Source organism: Haliotis rubra, unplaced genomic scaffold, assembly GCF_003918875.1.
Source record: "Haliotis rubra isolate DU_JTF1 unplaced genomic scaffold, ASM391887v1 Scf1993, whole genome shotgun sequence".
NCBI classification, from domain to species: domain Eukaryota; kingdom Metazoa; phylum Mollusca; class Gastropoda; order Lepetellida; family Haliotidae; genus Haliotis; species Haliotis rubra.
In genome coordinates, this window is record NW_025765995.1 from 62,902 (window position 1) to 78,456 (window position 15,555).

At 38.8% G+C, this 15,555-nt stretch overlaps 1 protein-coding gene across 1 annotated transcript; it reads right to left on the reverse strand.

Moving 5' to 3' along the window:
* Nucleotides 1-304: 304 nt before the first annotated feature.
* On the reverse strand, nt 305-15,208 carry LOC124275201 (kinesin-like protein KIF27). The gene is made up of 8 exons (XM_046710689.1): nt 15,123-15,208; nt 14,090-14,201; nt 13,431-13,568; nt 12,290-12,384; nt 10,872-10,975; nt 10,001-10,106; nt 8,483-8,691; nt 305-6,260 (listed from the first exon to the last, which is right to left on the reverse strand). Exons 1-8 carry the CDS (start codon nt 15,206-15,208, stop codon nt 6,226-6,228), a joined length of 885 nt encoding a protein of 294 aa, XP_046566645.1. The 3' UTR covers nt 305-6,225.
* Between the last annotated feature and the right edge of the window lie 347 nt (nt 15,209-15,555).

Consider the following 15,555-nt stretch of genomic DNA (forward strand, 5'->3'; position numbering starts at 1 on the left):
TGGTCAAGTCTGGACCTGACAATAAAGTGATCGATATTGTGAGCAGTGATCAGGTCATGATGACACCCAATCGACCAAGTCCCGAGGTCTGACCACCCATTCCATTTGGTCCCCTCATGCCACCAGCACTGGCTGCTTGGAATCATGTCTGGCCCACAATCTCCAGAAAGGCAATTTCGTCTTTGAATATCAAAGCAAAATTCATGTTTTGATGACCAATTACGAGTAGATCCATGAACAAATGAGTGAGTGAGGTTTTACACCTCTTTTAGCAACATAAACATAACAAAAAACAGAAGAAATGTTGATATGTTCCTCTTTATTTCCTATGACATAAGGTAGTAAGGGTCTCACAAACACATGACAATGGTCGCTAGAGTTGACCAGTGAACCCTACCACAGACTGAGACAGGTAACTGGCTGGGCGATCTGGAAAAAGGACAATACTAGGGTGGGTCACAGCCAGCGGTGGATGCCAACTACACATACAGGCATATACAGACTGGATACGGATTGAGACATACACACACACACAAATCTAAAAACTGTTATATGAAAAGTGACTGACTTCCTTCCTAATACCCCCGTTACACATGAGGAGGAATGAGCCGGAATAAAAAATCCTGGAGATTCCTGGAAATTTGAACTGCATTTTAAACTTCTTACTACATTCCGAATGCATTCCAACTATTCGGGTCAATTCTTGTAACATGCCCAAATGTTTTGAATATTTTCAAAACTTTTGAGGTACATTCGAAGTGGAAAAATATCGAACGGTAGGTGAAGTGCATTCTAAGTATTCTGAACGTATTCGTGGAAGAATGGAAAAGGCAAGACACTTTAAATCCTGTCAGTATGTCCCGAATGCGCCTCAAATGTATCTCGATTGCTGCTGGAATTCAGGTGAAATATTCTTCAAATATATCGGGATATTTCGATTGCTGTGGGAATACAGCTCGAATGTACCTCGAATAGTCAGAACGTCCCGAATTCTCTTGAAATGAGCCCTGACATCATCAGAACAACACCGAATCGCATAAAAACGTGGCCACCTGTCACTCAAACGTCAGATAGCATTTGGGAGTCGCTAGTAAATCGGCATTCTTACAAAGCTTGACAATGCGGTTCGAACTTTGGAAAGGTTTTTTTTTTCTGGCTGATTCTCCTTTATTCCTGTCAATACGAAATAAGTGTAAAGGGGCCTTTAGAAAGATGTCACAATGAAACCTGCACGTAGATAGTGTTGTTTCTGATGGAGGGATCAGATACATATGACAATAAAATGATTTCTGAAATAAATGCTGCTTAAATGCCTGACCAGATGAATGGTGAAGATGCAAGTATATGACGTAGAACAGAATCAGTGGTTTTAGTGTTCAATTGTGTTCCATTTACACAGGAAATGATACAACAGGTTTTGAGGAATAATTCTGAAGCAAACTTACTGAATAAGTTTATTTGAATGATCAAGTGTTTTGCTCTGAGGGTGTGGACAAAATTCATTCTAGGTCTAAATCTGCCAGTGATGCAGACCACTTATAGATAAACATTATTCAGCCTGCACTTTGTATATACTCCTGAACAGAAGTTAAGAACGCCCAATTTTTACAATTTGTATCAAATGACTGTAGTTAATCTGTCACCCAATTATGGATAACATCTGGTCATATGAATAACTCGGGCTACATTTGCTTTTTGTTTGTCATCTCACTCTGCAATATTCCATCTATGGCACAGGTCTGTAAATAACAGACAGGATCAGACAATCCAGTGTAATGCTATGAAATTTAAAAATAGTAAACTTAAAGAATTGTGTGGTTCTTAACTTCTTTTGAGTAGAATATTATTGGGTCGGACTATTAAAACAGCAACTGCTGTTAACTGAGAATATGTGTTAGTACACATGACATTAAATCACAAATGCTTGGAAATTACTCACATACTGCAAGCAGTAACTGTAAAGACAGTGGAATGTCATGTAAATCACATGGCTAGGAGAACAATTGTTGGACATGGACGGCAACTGTACTATACATCACCACAGTGTATCACAGGAACATGTATGCTATTACCATGGCAACTTAACTATTGTAATATTAAAGGATTGAGAATTCTTTAACTCTTTGTAAGTAGTAGTTAACCAATGGCAGGAGAATACTGGTAAATGTCATGCATTGATGTAAAGCATTATACATCACAATCAAATTATTGTTTTGATTCAATCAAATGTATACCTAAATGTCATGTCCAAATGGTGGAAGAGGATCAGAGATTGATACAAAAGACAACATTTACAGTCTTGTTTGGTCTTATGAAGAATGGCCACTTGTCACCATTTTTTTTGACAGTACATTATGGTTAATTTTATTATACAATATGATACAATCATGTTTGGGTCAGCTTCAGTAAGATGTATTAAGAACAAATGTCTTTTACTTACACTTTAAGTCTTCACAGAAACTTATTTCCGAAAATCTTTCACAAAATCATTTTCAACTTGCAATTGATGTGCTTGTCAAAAAACAAAATTCAAATAGTAAATGATCAAATACGGTATATTTCGATGAGAAAACAGGATATATATGGGGAAAAGAGCACACCCATGGGCCACATATGGACATTAATGGACCACATAGAACACCTGTGTGTCAGGACTGGTGATTGGATGCTGAGATTCATGACAGCAACTTTAACACAGTCATTAAAGCTGATCATAATAAGAATAATTGGACATTAATCACACACAAATATGGACGGTGTATACTTGGCTAGGTAATTTTGATTTTAAACTACTAGTATCTTTGATTCTATCGATGTACAGTATCCCTGGTGGTGGTTGTTGCTGTTGCTGTGGCAGTAGAAGTTGTGGTGGGCATACAGCAGTTCATGTAGTTGAGCTTAACAAGTTTATTTTTGAAGTGAAACTCTGAATAGGGCTGACATATTCCTTACTAAACATTTTTCCTTCCTAATGGGTAAAGAGTTTAGCACACACAAAGTAACAAATTCAACAGGGTGGTGCTGTTGTACAAAGCGCTAAGGTGACTGTAACTCTCATAGCTTAACATACACTTAAGGTAGTCTTAGCGCTAACAGCATTCTGATCAACAAAGCAACAAAGCATTGGGTTCCACCACTGTTAGCAATATTCCAGCCATATCACAGTCGACACTGGCAACAGCCTTCACCCAAAATGAAAATGCAAGCCTACTTGGCCTGAAACTTACAAAAATTGCTGAATCGGCAGTATACTATATTAAATCAATCATCTATACCAGAGGAATTACACATAGTAAGAATAACGCTTTTGGTTAATGTTTTTGCCATGACCATATTGGCTGGTGATTCAAGGCCAATAGATTGCCATTCAGTTTAGCCTTTTGTACTATTAAGTGAACTAGAAATCGATTTAGCAATCACCGTGGAATGTTGTGCATATACAAAACAATATCGGCCTCTCAAAAATACCTGTGTGATCAGACATAAACACCAATAAAACATAATGGTGTTCCAATGTCGATGTTTGGTCCCTTTGTAAAAACATCATCTGACAATCACAAATACATATAAATTAATGCTGTGTACTATATACATCGGATGTCACACTGTGACTGAATCACACTGACCATGCCTTAAGAACCAATATTTATAACACATGTTCTAACATTCAAATGAAAATGGATTCATTCATTTGAGATAGTTACTATAACAGCCTTTCACACACATGTAACAATGTAAACAAGAAGATAAATAAATAACTGTCATTATGTCAAAAGAATAACTTATGTAGTACCACATCCATAGCGTGACACTTCATTTCAACATTTACAGGTGGAGAGGGAGAAATGGGGGGAGAAGAGGGGAGGAAAAGGGCAGAGAGATAAATGAGACAATTCAGGTGACACTATCTAAAGCCACTATATAAATATTCTGTCTAATGTAACACTTTATGATACAATAAGTCTGGTACCATGTAAACTCAAAAGTATCCGGACCATCCAAAATATATTAAGTCATCTATGGGTGAGACAGACCTTATGTATCAGTGCACCGCGTAAAATAGGTTTTCAACACATTGCTGCTGTTCACAAGACCTCAATTCAGCCCACTGGTTCTGGACGTGGTTGTCATGATTCACTGGAGGGTTAAGTCTAGAAAGGATCTGATGAAAATGTTTCAGCAAAACTTGCAGTTCACTAAAAATACCAGGTAGCAAGTTGTTGCTACTGTGGGTTATTCAGGTAGCAATATAGGATTTTGAATAGCAAATTTGCTACCTCAAAGTGTTAATTTCGAACCCTGGGGTTGCACGCTTTCTCTTAACTACGAACTACTCCATTAAACATAACTTGAATCCTGCTCTATGACAACACACAGTCTTCTGTAAGTGTGAGTCTAGTAATAGGGTTTATCGGTAACACTCGATACATAGCACTTGATTGCTGGAAGAACGCTACGGAACACACTAGCATCATAACATCAAAACACAAAAACACACAAGCTGTTCCTCATTAACTTCTCCATACTGGAATGGAAATGTGTTTTCACAAAACACCATGAATGTTTACAGTGGTTCTGGAACACTAAATGTTTTAAATCAGTTTGATGGTGTGTATCACAAAGGGAGCCCTGAATTCAGGAAATCCATGGAATACCGCATGTCAGCGGAAATTCTCATCCCTGATAACATACTCATCACTTGGTCAATATTCGCTGTGTAACAACAATTTCAGATTGCATTTATAAGAAATGGAAGTTCCTTTTATCAAAGTTATAACACTAAAATATAAATCATATTCAACGTTGGGACTGAGACAAACTCTTCTGAGCAGACAGTTGTAAACAGACATTGCTCACCAAACAGAGATACCACTGTACAAACATCGACTGGAGCAATAGATTATTTTCCATTACTCTATGAACACTAGACCACAAAGAACCATCACAAGTTTAAATGTATGATTTACATGTAAAGTGTACATCACATTCATAATAACAGTTTGTGCCAAAACCTTTTGAGTTTACTAGCTGAGGAAGAATCTTAGCCTCCATGCCAGTATATTTTAGTTTTAACATATGAACCATTATTAGCCGAGCCTACTAAACCAAATGGAACTTTAGTTTTGGCTTTGAACTAATGGCTAAAGTCACAAACTGATGTGAATAACTTCCTTATCAACCAAAGTATGCAACAAACACATGGCAGGATTCATGAATAACAAATAACACTTTCTGTTGGAATAATTTTGCATTGAAACAATCTGTTAAAACAGGCATTTCTGACAGTGAGTTAAAAGGCCAAAGTCCACATACAGTGTTAAGCTTCTGGAACAAACAGAAGGAAGTTAACTAACATATCCCCATACCCTTCAGTTAAAACATCCAATCCTCAATGTCACACAATCAAGTGTGCATGTAATCATATACTGCTTCAAGACTGGTTGTATGATGTAAGATATGTTATATTTGGGATTACTTTACAGTACAGTTTTATGATGGAAAGATCTGCTCTCTTAAGTGTTTAAATGCACTGCTACACACAAGATTGGAATATCAGCCTACATCTGGAGGATAGAAATGGTGGAGTCACTGTAAATGGCACATTAACTACACCTACCAAATGTTGAATACTGTTTCAAGAATTATACTACTCAAAACAAATTAAAGAACATAAAAGCAATGCTATTTGCTCAGTACCCACCAATTAGGACAGACTAAGCCCTATGAAAAAAATGGGCTTTCCTTAATTTCTTTTGAGTAGTATACAACCCCTAACCATAGTGTATAATGATAGTTCTGTAAACACTTCCACAAACTTATGGCTACCAAGGTGTGAGTTACCTACATACTTTAACCTTACCACAAACTTCAATATAACTGTTTGTGATCAGCAAACAGTACTTAAATATACACAGTTTAACATACTAAACAAGCAGGTTTTTAACATACGTTACTGATAGCAATAAAACTGGTTGTGGGTTGCTGTGGTCTTCTGGATACTTGAAAAAACCCTATACAGATCCTGGTGATTTCTTCATCTTGTAAGTAGATAGCACATCTGATGGGTTTAGTGGACTGGCAGTAATCCAGGCTTTTAAATTGCCCACTGATGCATCTATGACAAGATAATGAAAAAAGACAATCTTCTCAAGAAGCTAAACGTCAGTAATAGGATTAGCACCGTCAGGACACTACACAGACGTGGTAGGACAACTACGAAGCATCTCACGACCAGGGGTTGCTCGCAGCATCTAAAGAATCTGAAACGAATAAAAACCCATTTACATTATGCACCGTTATTTTAAAAATTGACTTTTATATTTTGGCCATTTATGTATGATAGATGTAACTCATGCACAGCGTTAATTACAATGAAACCTGCCAACACCAGCACCTCTCTAATCCGGCACACTGTCAAAACCAGCATAAAATTTTGGTCCCGCTATTTTACAATGACATTATGATCATGAAAACATTGTCTAATCCAGCACCTACCTATTCCATATTCCGGCACGACTTTCCGGTCCCAAAAAGCAATTTTAACTGTAAGGGACCATTCATAATTTATGGCTAGGGGGGGTGATGATGATTTTTATGGAGAAGCATATACAATGTGAATAACCCCATCTAAAATTTATGTACATAGTAAGTGACCCCCCTGCATGTCATGTACGAAGTCAATGCCACCCCCCTCCATATTTTTAAAGCATAATTTTAAAATATATTTAGGTACAAAATTGCTGACCCTCCTAGAAACGTGTACAAAATTGCTGACCCCCCTACCTCCCCAGAACAAATGGGTGACCCCCCTTAAACTCATCTTCATCCCCTCCTAGCCATAAATTATGAACGGTCCCTAATTAACACTGTGTAAACCGGCATGGGTATGAACAGTCCAATCAAGGACCCATAATCCAATACACTAATTAATACTCTTGGCACACTAGATAATCAGGAAGTAGTGATTGCGTGATGAATCAAACTCTAAGCAATTTAACTGTAATTCACACTGTCTAAATCGGCATGGGTATGAGCAGTCTAATCAAGGTCCCTTAATTCAATACACTTTTCTCGGCACGCTTGATTGAGAGATTGACAAGTGTAAATGGCAGCCATGTTGGAAAATGATCGTCACTGTCTAATCCGGTACCCTGTCTAAACCAGCATTTTATTTCGGTCGCATGGGGTGCCGGCTTTGACAGGTTTCATTGTACATCTAAACCTCCTTAAATGCAAAAAACATAATGAAGTCACCAAACATAACTTATCTGACTGTTTATTTAAAGATTTGCACCAACAACCGTAGACAATGACATGAAATCACTGACTTCATTCACAGCAATAATGCAATGTTAATCCTGCCCAATCTATTACCAGCTAATCATAAAATGCTAGTCTTTTAGGAGGTGCGGCTTACAAATTTATTAATGTTTGTAACATAAATACAGAAAATTTGCTTGATGAGCCAATCAAATGTCACGGAATCATTTGCAAGTTACTTTTTTATAATTAACTATCTACACAGCCAACATAAAAATTAGCCTCTCTTTACTCCTACTTTTATGGTGTTATCCAATCAGTTTCATTTATTCGAACTAAATGCACCTCAACTATCACTCTCGTGATCATGTTTCATAATAATTACCTGTATGATTGGCATTTTAGATACTTATGGATAACAACTTCTTTATTATATTATGATGCGCATGTTTCGTATAGATTCTTATACCACTGTCGCAAGGGTTCACTAGAAACTATTGGTGGTCCGATTAATTGAAATAATCAAGATTGGTCGAGTGGCCAAATCCACAAGCAATCGATCACATTTTCTCATAATCTAACGCAAAACGATTTTGGAACCGCTGTAATAGAGTTTGAAATATTTGATGATGGAACATATCTAGGACGTTGTCAGGGCCTGAAAACGTGTTTATTTCTAAGAAAACTCACTTCACTTTCTGAAAAGTCATGACTGAATATTTCTTGAAGAATCTGGGAAGTTAATGTTACACTGGAACTGAATCATTTTACACTGGATGTGAAATCTGCAAATGTAATTTGTGCAGTTTCTAAAAACAACAACAGAGAACCAAATGTTTTTTTCTTTATACTTATCTGCAACTACAACCTGAATAGGAAAATCTAAAAAATGACGCTAAACAATTTTTTTCGATGATTGGTCGTTGGTATTGAACCAATCATCAATTGTGAGATTTCAACCAATTCCCAACACTACCAGAAACGTCGCATCATAATATAATAAAGGAGTTGTTATCCATAAAGTTTTGTACCTTTTTCTTATAATAATTACTGTAACATAACCTCAGTGAAGAAAAGGAACTTTGATTATACAGTCTCACTAATTACCAATAATTTACATCTTCTATTAACTTTATCAAATACTTTCATCATTGCAAAATAATCATTAATCACTGTCATCATAATCATCATCATTATCATCATGATGATGCAATGTCCCCACCTTGTGGTGTTGAGGGCCCCACGCTCCGACTGAGATGAGACCTCCTCATGGACACCTCCTCTTCTGTCATTGGACGCAGATCTTTACGAGAAATCTTCACCGGTGTGGCATTGGGGGGTTGGTCCTGGCTGGACTTGTGCGCGGACCGGCTGGATAGTGGACGGGATGGAGGTCGTTCACGACCACTTCCTGGACGGATATGAGAGTCACTGTGAAGAGAAATATCAACACCCTGTCTTAGTTAACAATGTTCTGTGAAGATGGCCACATGGGAGGTAAATAGCATACTGATTAATCAAGGGGATACACACTATCATCTTAGCATCAGGTTAACAGTGAGTGAGTGAGTTGGGTTTTACGCAGCTTTTAGCAATATTCCAGCAATATCAAGGCGGGGGACACACAATGGGCTTCACACATTGTACCCTTGTGGGGATTCGAACCTGGGTCAGTCTTTATTAATGCTTCACAAAATATAATCCCGTAGGATACAAGTTGAGCTGGCAAACAACACGTCTAACAAGGCGTGCGAAAAGCAATAATCTGAGGTGGCTGACGTCACCTTCCGGTGACGCAATCGCAGACGAGTAGCAGCCGAGACCAGGAAGTGATTGCAGTTCTACGTCTTTTTGACATCGTCTGGCAAGTCACGCTTTTCGAGCCGTTAGCATTAAGTGCAGGAAGTAAGTAGTGCAGGATTAGTTAAAAATTAATTATTTTTGTTTCTGGAAATTTGATGATATAAAATATTACAAGACCAACATAATGATGCTCTGTGCCATGCCCATTAAAGCGACTGTAGTTGTAGTGCAATAATCACTTTGTAGACAGTGGCAAGTACAAACAAAGTGTCAAGGTTAATAACACTCCTCATTTCCAAATCGTATTTGCGAACAAATTTATGTCAACTCAAAAGACTGACTGACTGAGTTTGGTTTTACGCCGCTTTTAGCAATATTCCAGCAACATCACGGCGGGGAACACCAGAAATGGGCTTCACACATTGTACCCTTGTGGGGATTTGAACCCGGGTCTTCGGGCGCGGATTGACGAAATTAACGCTTTAACCACTAGGCTACCCCACCGCCCCCAACTCAAAAGAAGTAAAGGAACCCCAGATACTTTCACATGATGATATATTGCTGCCATATAGCTGGAATATTGCTGAATGTGATGTTACACAAAAAAAACCCCATGATATGACTACAGTTAATCTGTCTGACTGTAGTCATATGAACAAAGAAATCTTTAACTAAACGTTAATTCTTTTGAATAGTGTACATGTCAAAACACTAATCATCTAATGATAAGTAGGATCCACATCAAAAATGTTTTTCACTAACATATGAAGTGCCTCTCACGGTGCTGATCACCGGATTCTCTGGTCCAAACTTCATCATTTACAGACCACTGCCATATAGCTGTAATATTGCTGATTGCAGCGTTAAACAACAAATAAACAAACTGGAGTGCCTCTCATGTCACAGTACATGTGTTCGGCTGATGAAACAGTCTTACCGACTAGAATGTGAGTCCCTGGGGGTGGGTACATATGCTCTGGGGGTAGACACTTCATTCTCTGCATTACTTTGGATTGAGCTGTTAACTCCTGTGTCTTCATAAGCTGTGGAGGAAAAATAAACCTGATGCTTATAGTCACGTCCCAGGTACTTTTACACCCAAGATCAGACAGTTTCTCCTAGAATGCCCAACCATCCCATAATCAACAACTAAAAGTCATGTACAATTGGACTAGCTGTGCAGTAAAAGAGAGACCTTTGACTCAAACTCCTGTTTATTAGAAGAAATTGGTTGAAAATGGCATCTAATTTACTAGCCAAAGTTGCATCAAGATCCAAAATGCACACCACCCGCGGACTCGCAAGCTGAAAGTGAGAGACAAATTCAAATATCACTACCCTTATATACCCCTCAGCAACGCCACCTTGAGAAGCTTAACTAGACTTGAATATGCTCCCTTCCGCTAGGAATGTCCAATTAACTATGTACAAGGCATGGGACCTTTTCATGCATATATGTAGCCCATCTGGAGCTATTTGTTGCTGATGTAAAACTCGCATAATCATCTCTCAAGGTGTTCCCTGATACAGGACTTTATCTGCTGGACCTTGTGCCACACTGAAAACTTCCAAAATTCACATAACCACGATAACACAGATTTAGGATTGTCATGGCACATGTGTTTCGGAATGGAGTCAGTTGGTCCACTGATGCTGCAAAATGACCACAAGCAAGTACCATAAACAGAGAGATTGAATTACTGGGGTTACAACAAATAACAGAGATACAGAAATCGGCCATTATCACCATATATCTGTAACCATGGTTACACAAATACAGCACATCAACCATGTCAATGCTTACTAACCTTGTGCACTAAGAACTCCTTTCGTTATCAGATCTTTGAACTTCTTCTTCAGATCTCTGCTAGTTTTCTTATAGTAATACAGATCTTTTTCCAGCTGTTGTACTCTGAAATGACAGTAAAATACAGAAAATATTCAGGAATGAGAAAGGTTACATATATCAGATTTTTACTGTCAGCTTTCAGGGCAGTATTTCTGTACCTAAGTCATTAACAGTGAATGATTTCAAATACTAAAACCTGTGAAGATCTGGGTTAGAACCTGACTTCAGTAACCCATGCTTGTCAGCGACTAACAGGACCAGGTGGACAGGCTCGCTGACTTGGTTGACACATGTCATCACATCCTAATTGTGTAGATTGATGCTCATGATGTTTATCACTGGATTGTCTGGTCAAAACTTGACTATTTACAGACTGTCGCTATATCGCTGGAATATTGCTGAGTGCGATGCTAAACGACAAACAAGTGTTTGCAACTGATATGGAAATGTCCCCCGCGGCTATAGAATGGAATATCTATATTTACTACTCTTTATTTTTTGGTCACATACAAGATGCCTGAAATGACTGGTGTCTGCATTATCAGCCAATGTAGGCTGTCAACATAGTTGAAAACATTGGGTGCAATGTTTAATGAGATGTCGCATTAACAACAGTTTGAAAAGTGTTCAAAATGTCATGGTGACCATGAAGATAAGGTCAAGGTCACACAAATCAACTAGTGTCTGCGTAATCCCCCAATGTAGGCTGTCACCAAATTTGAAGACACTGGGTACAACAGTCCATGAGATATTGCGTTAATAAGAGTTAAAAAAATGGTCAAAATGTCGTGGTGACTTCGAAGATAAGGTCAAGGTCACCCAAATAAACTGGTGTCTGCGTAATCCCCTAATGTAGGCTGTCACCAAATTTGAAGATATTAGATACAACAGTGCATGAGATATCACGTTAACAACAGTTTGAAAAGTGGTCAAAGGAAGTCGCGGGTGGACTTCAAGATAAGGTCAAGGTAATACCCAAATAAACTGGTGTCTGCCGCATCCCCAATGTAGGCTGTCACCAACTTTGAAGACATCGGGTACAACAGTTCATGAGATATCGTTATCAAGAATCGGACGCATACATACTAACGCGTCGATCGGACGCTGGAATACATAGTTCCGTTCTTATGCTAAGGTATGGGGGGACAACAAACACCAAACCATCATTCAAACAGTACTCCATCATGCATCACTAACTGCTAATTGTAAGGATGTCAATGCTTCTTTACTGCTCTGTTATTTGTATATCTAGCATACATATGACAAGTGTACTGTGTATTGACTTGAAATCAATTCCATCTCCACAGCTGTTCCCTTACTCCTCCCTCCTCCTCACTCTTGATGCATTAGCAGTTGCATCTTCTGTTCATACTCTACTCTGCTGCTGCACAAGACGACGGGTCTGAATCCATGTTGTTTCTCTGCAAAGCCTCAAGTTCTCGAATAATTCGGCCCTGCTCGCCTATCTTCACCTGCAATACAGATACAAACACAAATGTAAAGTATATCATACTTCTAAATACAGTAATCTATGGTCAGAATGGAACCCAAAGGGACAATTATAAGTTGTTATAATCATAGTTCATTATAAGCATTTCAACTAAACAAACAGCAAGTTGTTGGGACCAAAACTGATTTGTTCTATATACCGTAAGCGTTTGTTACAAACTCTGTATTATCTAATGGTAAATAAAGCAGACTCTCACATAAAACCCTATGAATCTGCATGTTTGTTTCTTTGTATGGTATTAACAATTGGCTATATGGTTTGGGTTGTTGTTTTTAATTTGTTTGTTATCTAACACCATACCTCAGTGATATTCCAGTTACATGTAGGTGGCCTGTAAGTAATTTAGTCTGGAGCACACACAATCCAGTGATCAACATTCTGAGCATGAATCTGCACCTATGATACCTATGATATATGCCATCGCCAAGTCACAAATTCTTTGATTGTCCAGTACATTAGGCTGCCTGTTACAGACAATCCAGACTGACTGACTGACTGAGTTTGGTTTTCACAGCTTTTAGCAATATTCCAGCAATATCAATGCTGGGGACACTTCAGGAAATGGCTTCACACATTGTGCCCATGTGGGGAATCGAACCCGACAATCCAGACACTGGCATCATTAGCATTGATCTTTGCAATTGGGGCTACAAAGATATGCTTTTAAACAATGATCATCTGATCCTGTTTGTTGTCTCTATGACCATCAAAGGTTGCTGAAGACCAATTCTAACCCAGATCTTCATGGGGAAGAGTGTGGGTGCAAACCAATCTGATCCTCAATACCGCCAACCCCTACTACAAGTACAACTAAGGTGGATTACTTCAACTAATAAATCCTCTTGGGGAAAGTCACAGGCACATTTCAATCATGGTGCTGAATACAACTTAAATGTAACAATCCTCCGTATCATTTACAGTTTTAGTTGTTGAAGACCTGAATGAATTCATTTAATACCATCACAAATTCTTAGTGACAGTATATGGAAGGTGAGCTACAGTGCCTACCTCCAGCTCGTCACACTGCAGCACTAGCTTCCTCTCCTCCTCACGGAGACTGACCACCTTCTCAAAGTACTTGGACAGCAGCGACTTGGTCTCCACGGTGGTCAGCGACTTGAGGCGATTCATCAAGTTGTCCTCACTCTGAGTCATAATGGAGGCATCACACAAAACATGAAGAGGAAATTGTTCAATGATATAAAACCTGCTTTCTGTACAGGTTGCATTTGATAACATGGATGGAATAAAAATAGAGAGATTCCAGTGTTTCCAGTTTTGAGAAACAGGAGGATATTTCATTATTTCATCTACGTAAATGTAAAAATATTCCAGCCATGTCACATGGGGACAGCTGTAATAAGCTTCACATGTCCTATCTAACAAAGTAACCAAATTCAGGCCATTGGTATAAGAGGAGGCCATTGGCAATCAGTCAACCTCTATCAAAAGTTATTGTCATTCAAAATTACACAGAGACATTTACAGTTATATTGCCTGTAATTTGTTAACCTGAGTTGGGGCTCTATCAGACAAATCAGTGGTTGAGAATGTGAGCATCAATTCCTATATTATAATCACACAATCACAACCGGTCTTCATTTCATCTGCTTCATCTGTCTTGGCTAATATCCTGAAATTTTACAGCAAATCCATTCATATCTCACCTGAGCCATAATCTGTGACTGTCGGATCTCTGCCTGTTTGTTGTGAATGGATTCATTCTTGTACTCAATGGCTGCATCAAGAGCTTCGATTGCTTCATCTAGTTCAATAAGCCTACAGACAGAAAATCATTTTAAAAAGAAATACAGAGAAAGTTTGCATTGAGGTCCATCAGGGAAATTTAAGAATTGACTTTAGTACCTTTTTCCGCACGAGTAAGTATCGAAAAGTAAAATCTGACAAGCATACTCTGTAAATAAGAGTAGCAGATTTTCGCAAAGAGTGCACTTTGATTTTTAAGTTAATATCTCCACAAATACAAAAACATACTGAAGTCAGTTCTTGCAAATAAATATGTCGACACAGCTTGCTTATTTACTTATTGCAATATTATGGAACTAGTGCTTTCATTCACTGCAACATTAGTGGGTGTGGCCTCTTAGGTGGGGAGGGGACATGGGGTGTGTTATGGAAGCATAAACACAAAGAGAATTGCTTTTTCAGCCAATCGAACACCGCGGACACATGAGGAAGTATCATGATGATGCACAACCAACCTGAGTGCTGTTGCGCACAGATATCTTAGCCCTAAGTTGATCGTAACTCCTATACCGTAACATAGACTTATGACAGTCACAGCACTAAGCTTGTTTTGAACAACACCACCCAGGTCATAAAATGCTCATAATGACTATCTGGGGCGGTAGGGTAGCCTAGTGGTTAAAGCATTATTCAAATCCCGCTCAAGCGACCCGGGTTCGATTCCCCACATGGGTACAATGTATGAAGGCCATTTCTGGTGTCCCCTGCTGTAATATTGCTGGAATATTGCTAAACTTGGCATAAAACTAAACTCATCATGGATATCTCTTATGACAAGCTTGGGTTATTACAGACCATTCTGCCTCTGAATCCCCATGTTGTAAATCACCCACATATTTATGAGATTCTGACATACTCATGCCTTTCCTTCCTCAATCACCCACCTTCTCTCCTCCTTAGCCGACAAGATACTGCCTTCAACGCAGCTCTCACCGTCCATCACTCCTCGACTCTTCTGCAACTTTTCCCCTTGATCGCTTCAAGCGTGCAATGTCCTCCTTGACATTCTCCTGTTCCATCTTCTGTCGTCTGGGCCAACTCCTTTCGTTTCTCCTCGATCTTCTTCTCCACATTTTCAAGTTTCAGGGACATGGAAGCGACGTCATGGTTGAGCATCTGACTAGAAGCAGTTTCTTTATCTCCAGCTCACCCTTCTCTGACAACATGGCTTCCTTCTTTGCAATTATTCCTTCTCTGCGATTCAGATCCTGGAACAAAAACAATATACAGTGAGACCTCAGATACCCGGACCCCAGATATTCGGAACCTCGCTTCCGGTCAATTTTGAAAAAAACCCCAATCTCTTACGTTTATAAAAGTGACTGTCTATAATTGATATTCGGTTTCCATTTCGGACGGTATATTA

Coding starts and splice junctions, on each gene's coding strand:
- LOC124275201 (XM_046710689.1), bottom strand. CDS start 15,208: ATGGAACAGGAGAATGTCAAGGAGGACATTGCACGCTTGAAGCGATCA. Junction 14,202..15,122: donor GAGTCGAGGAGTGATGGACG/GTGAGAGCTGCG, acceptor TTCTGTCTGTAG/GCTTATTGAACTAGATGAAG. Junction 6,261..8,482: donor GGGGCCCTCAACACCACAAG/GTGGGGACATTG, acceptor TATTCGTTTCAG/ATTCTTTAGATGCTGCGAGC.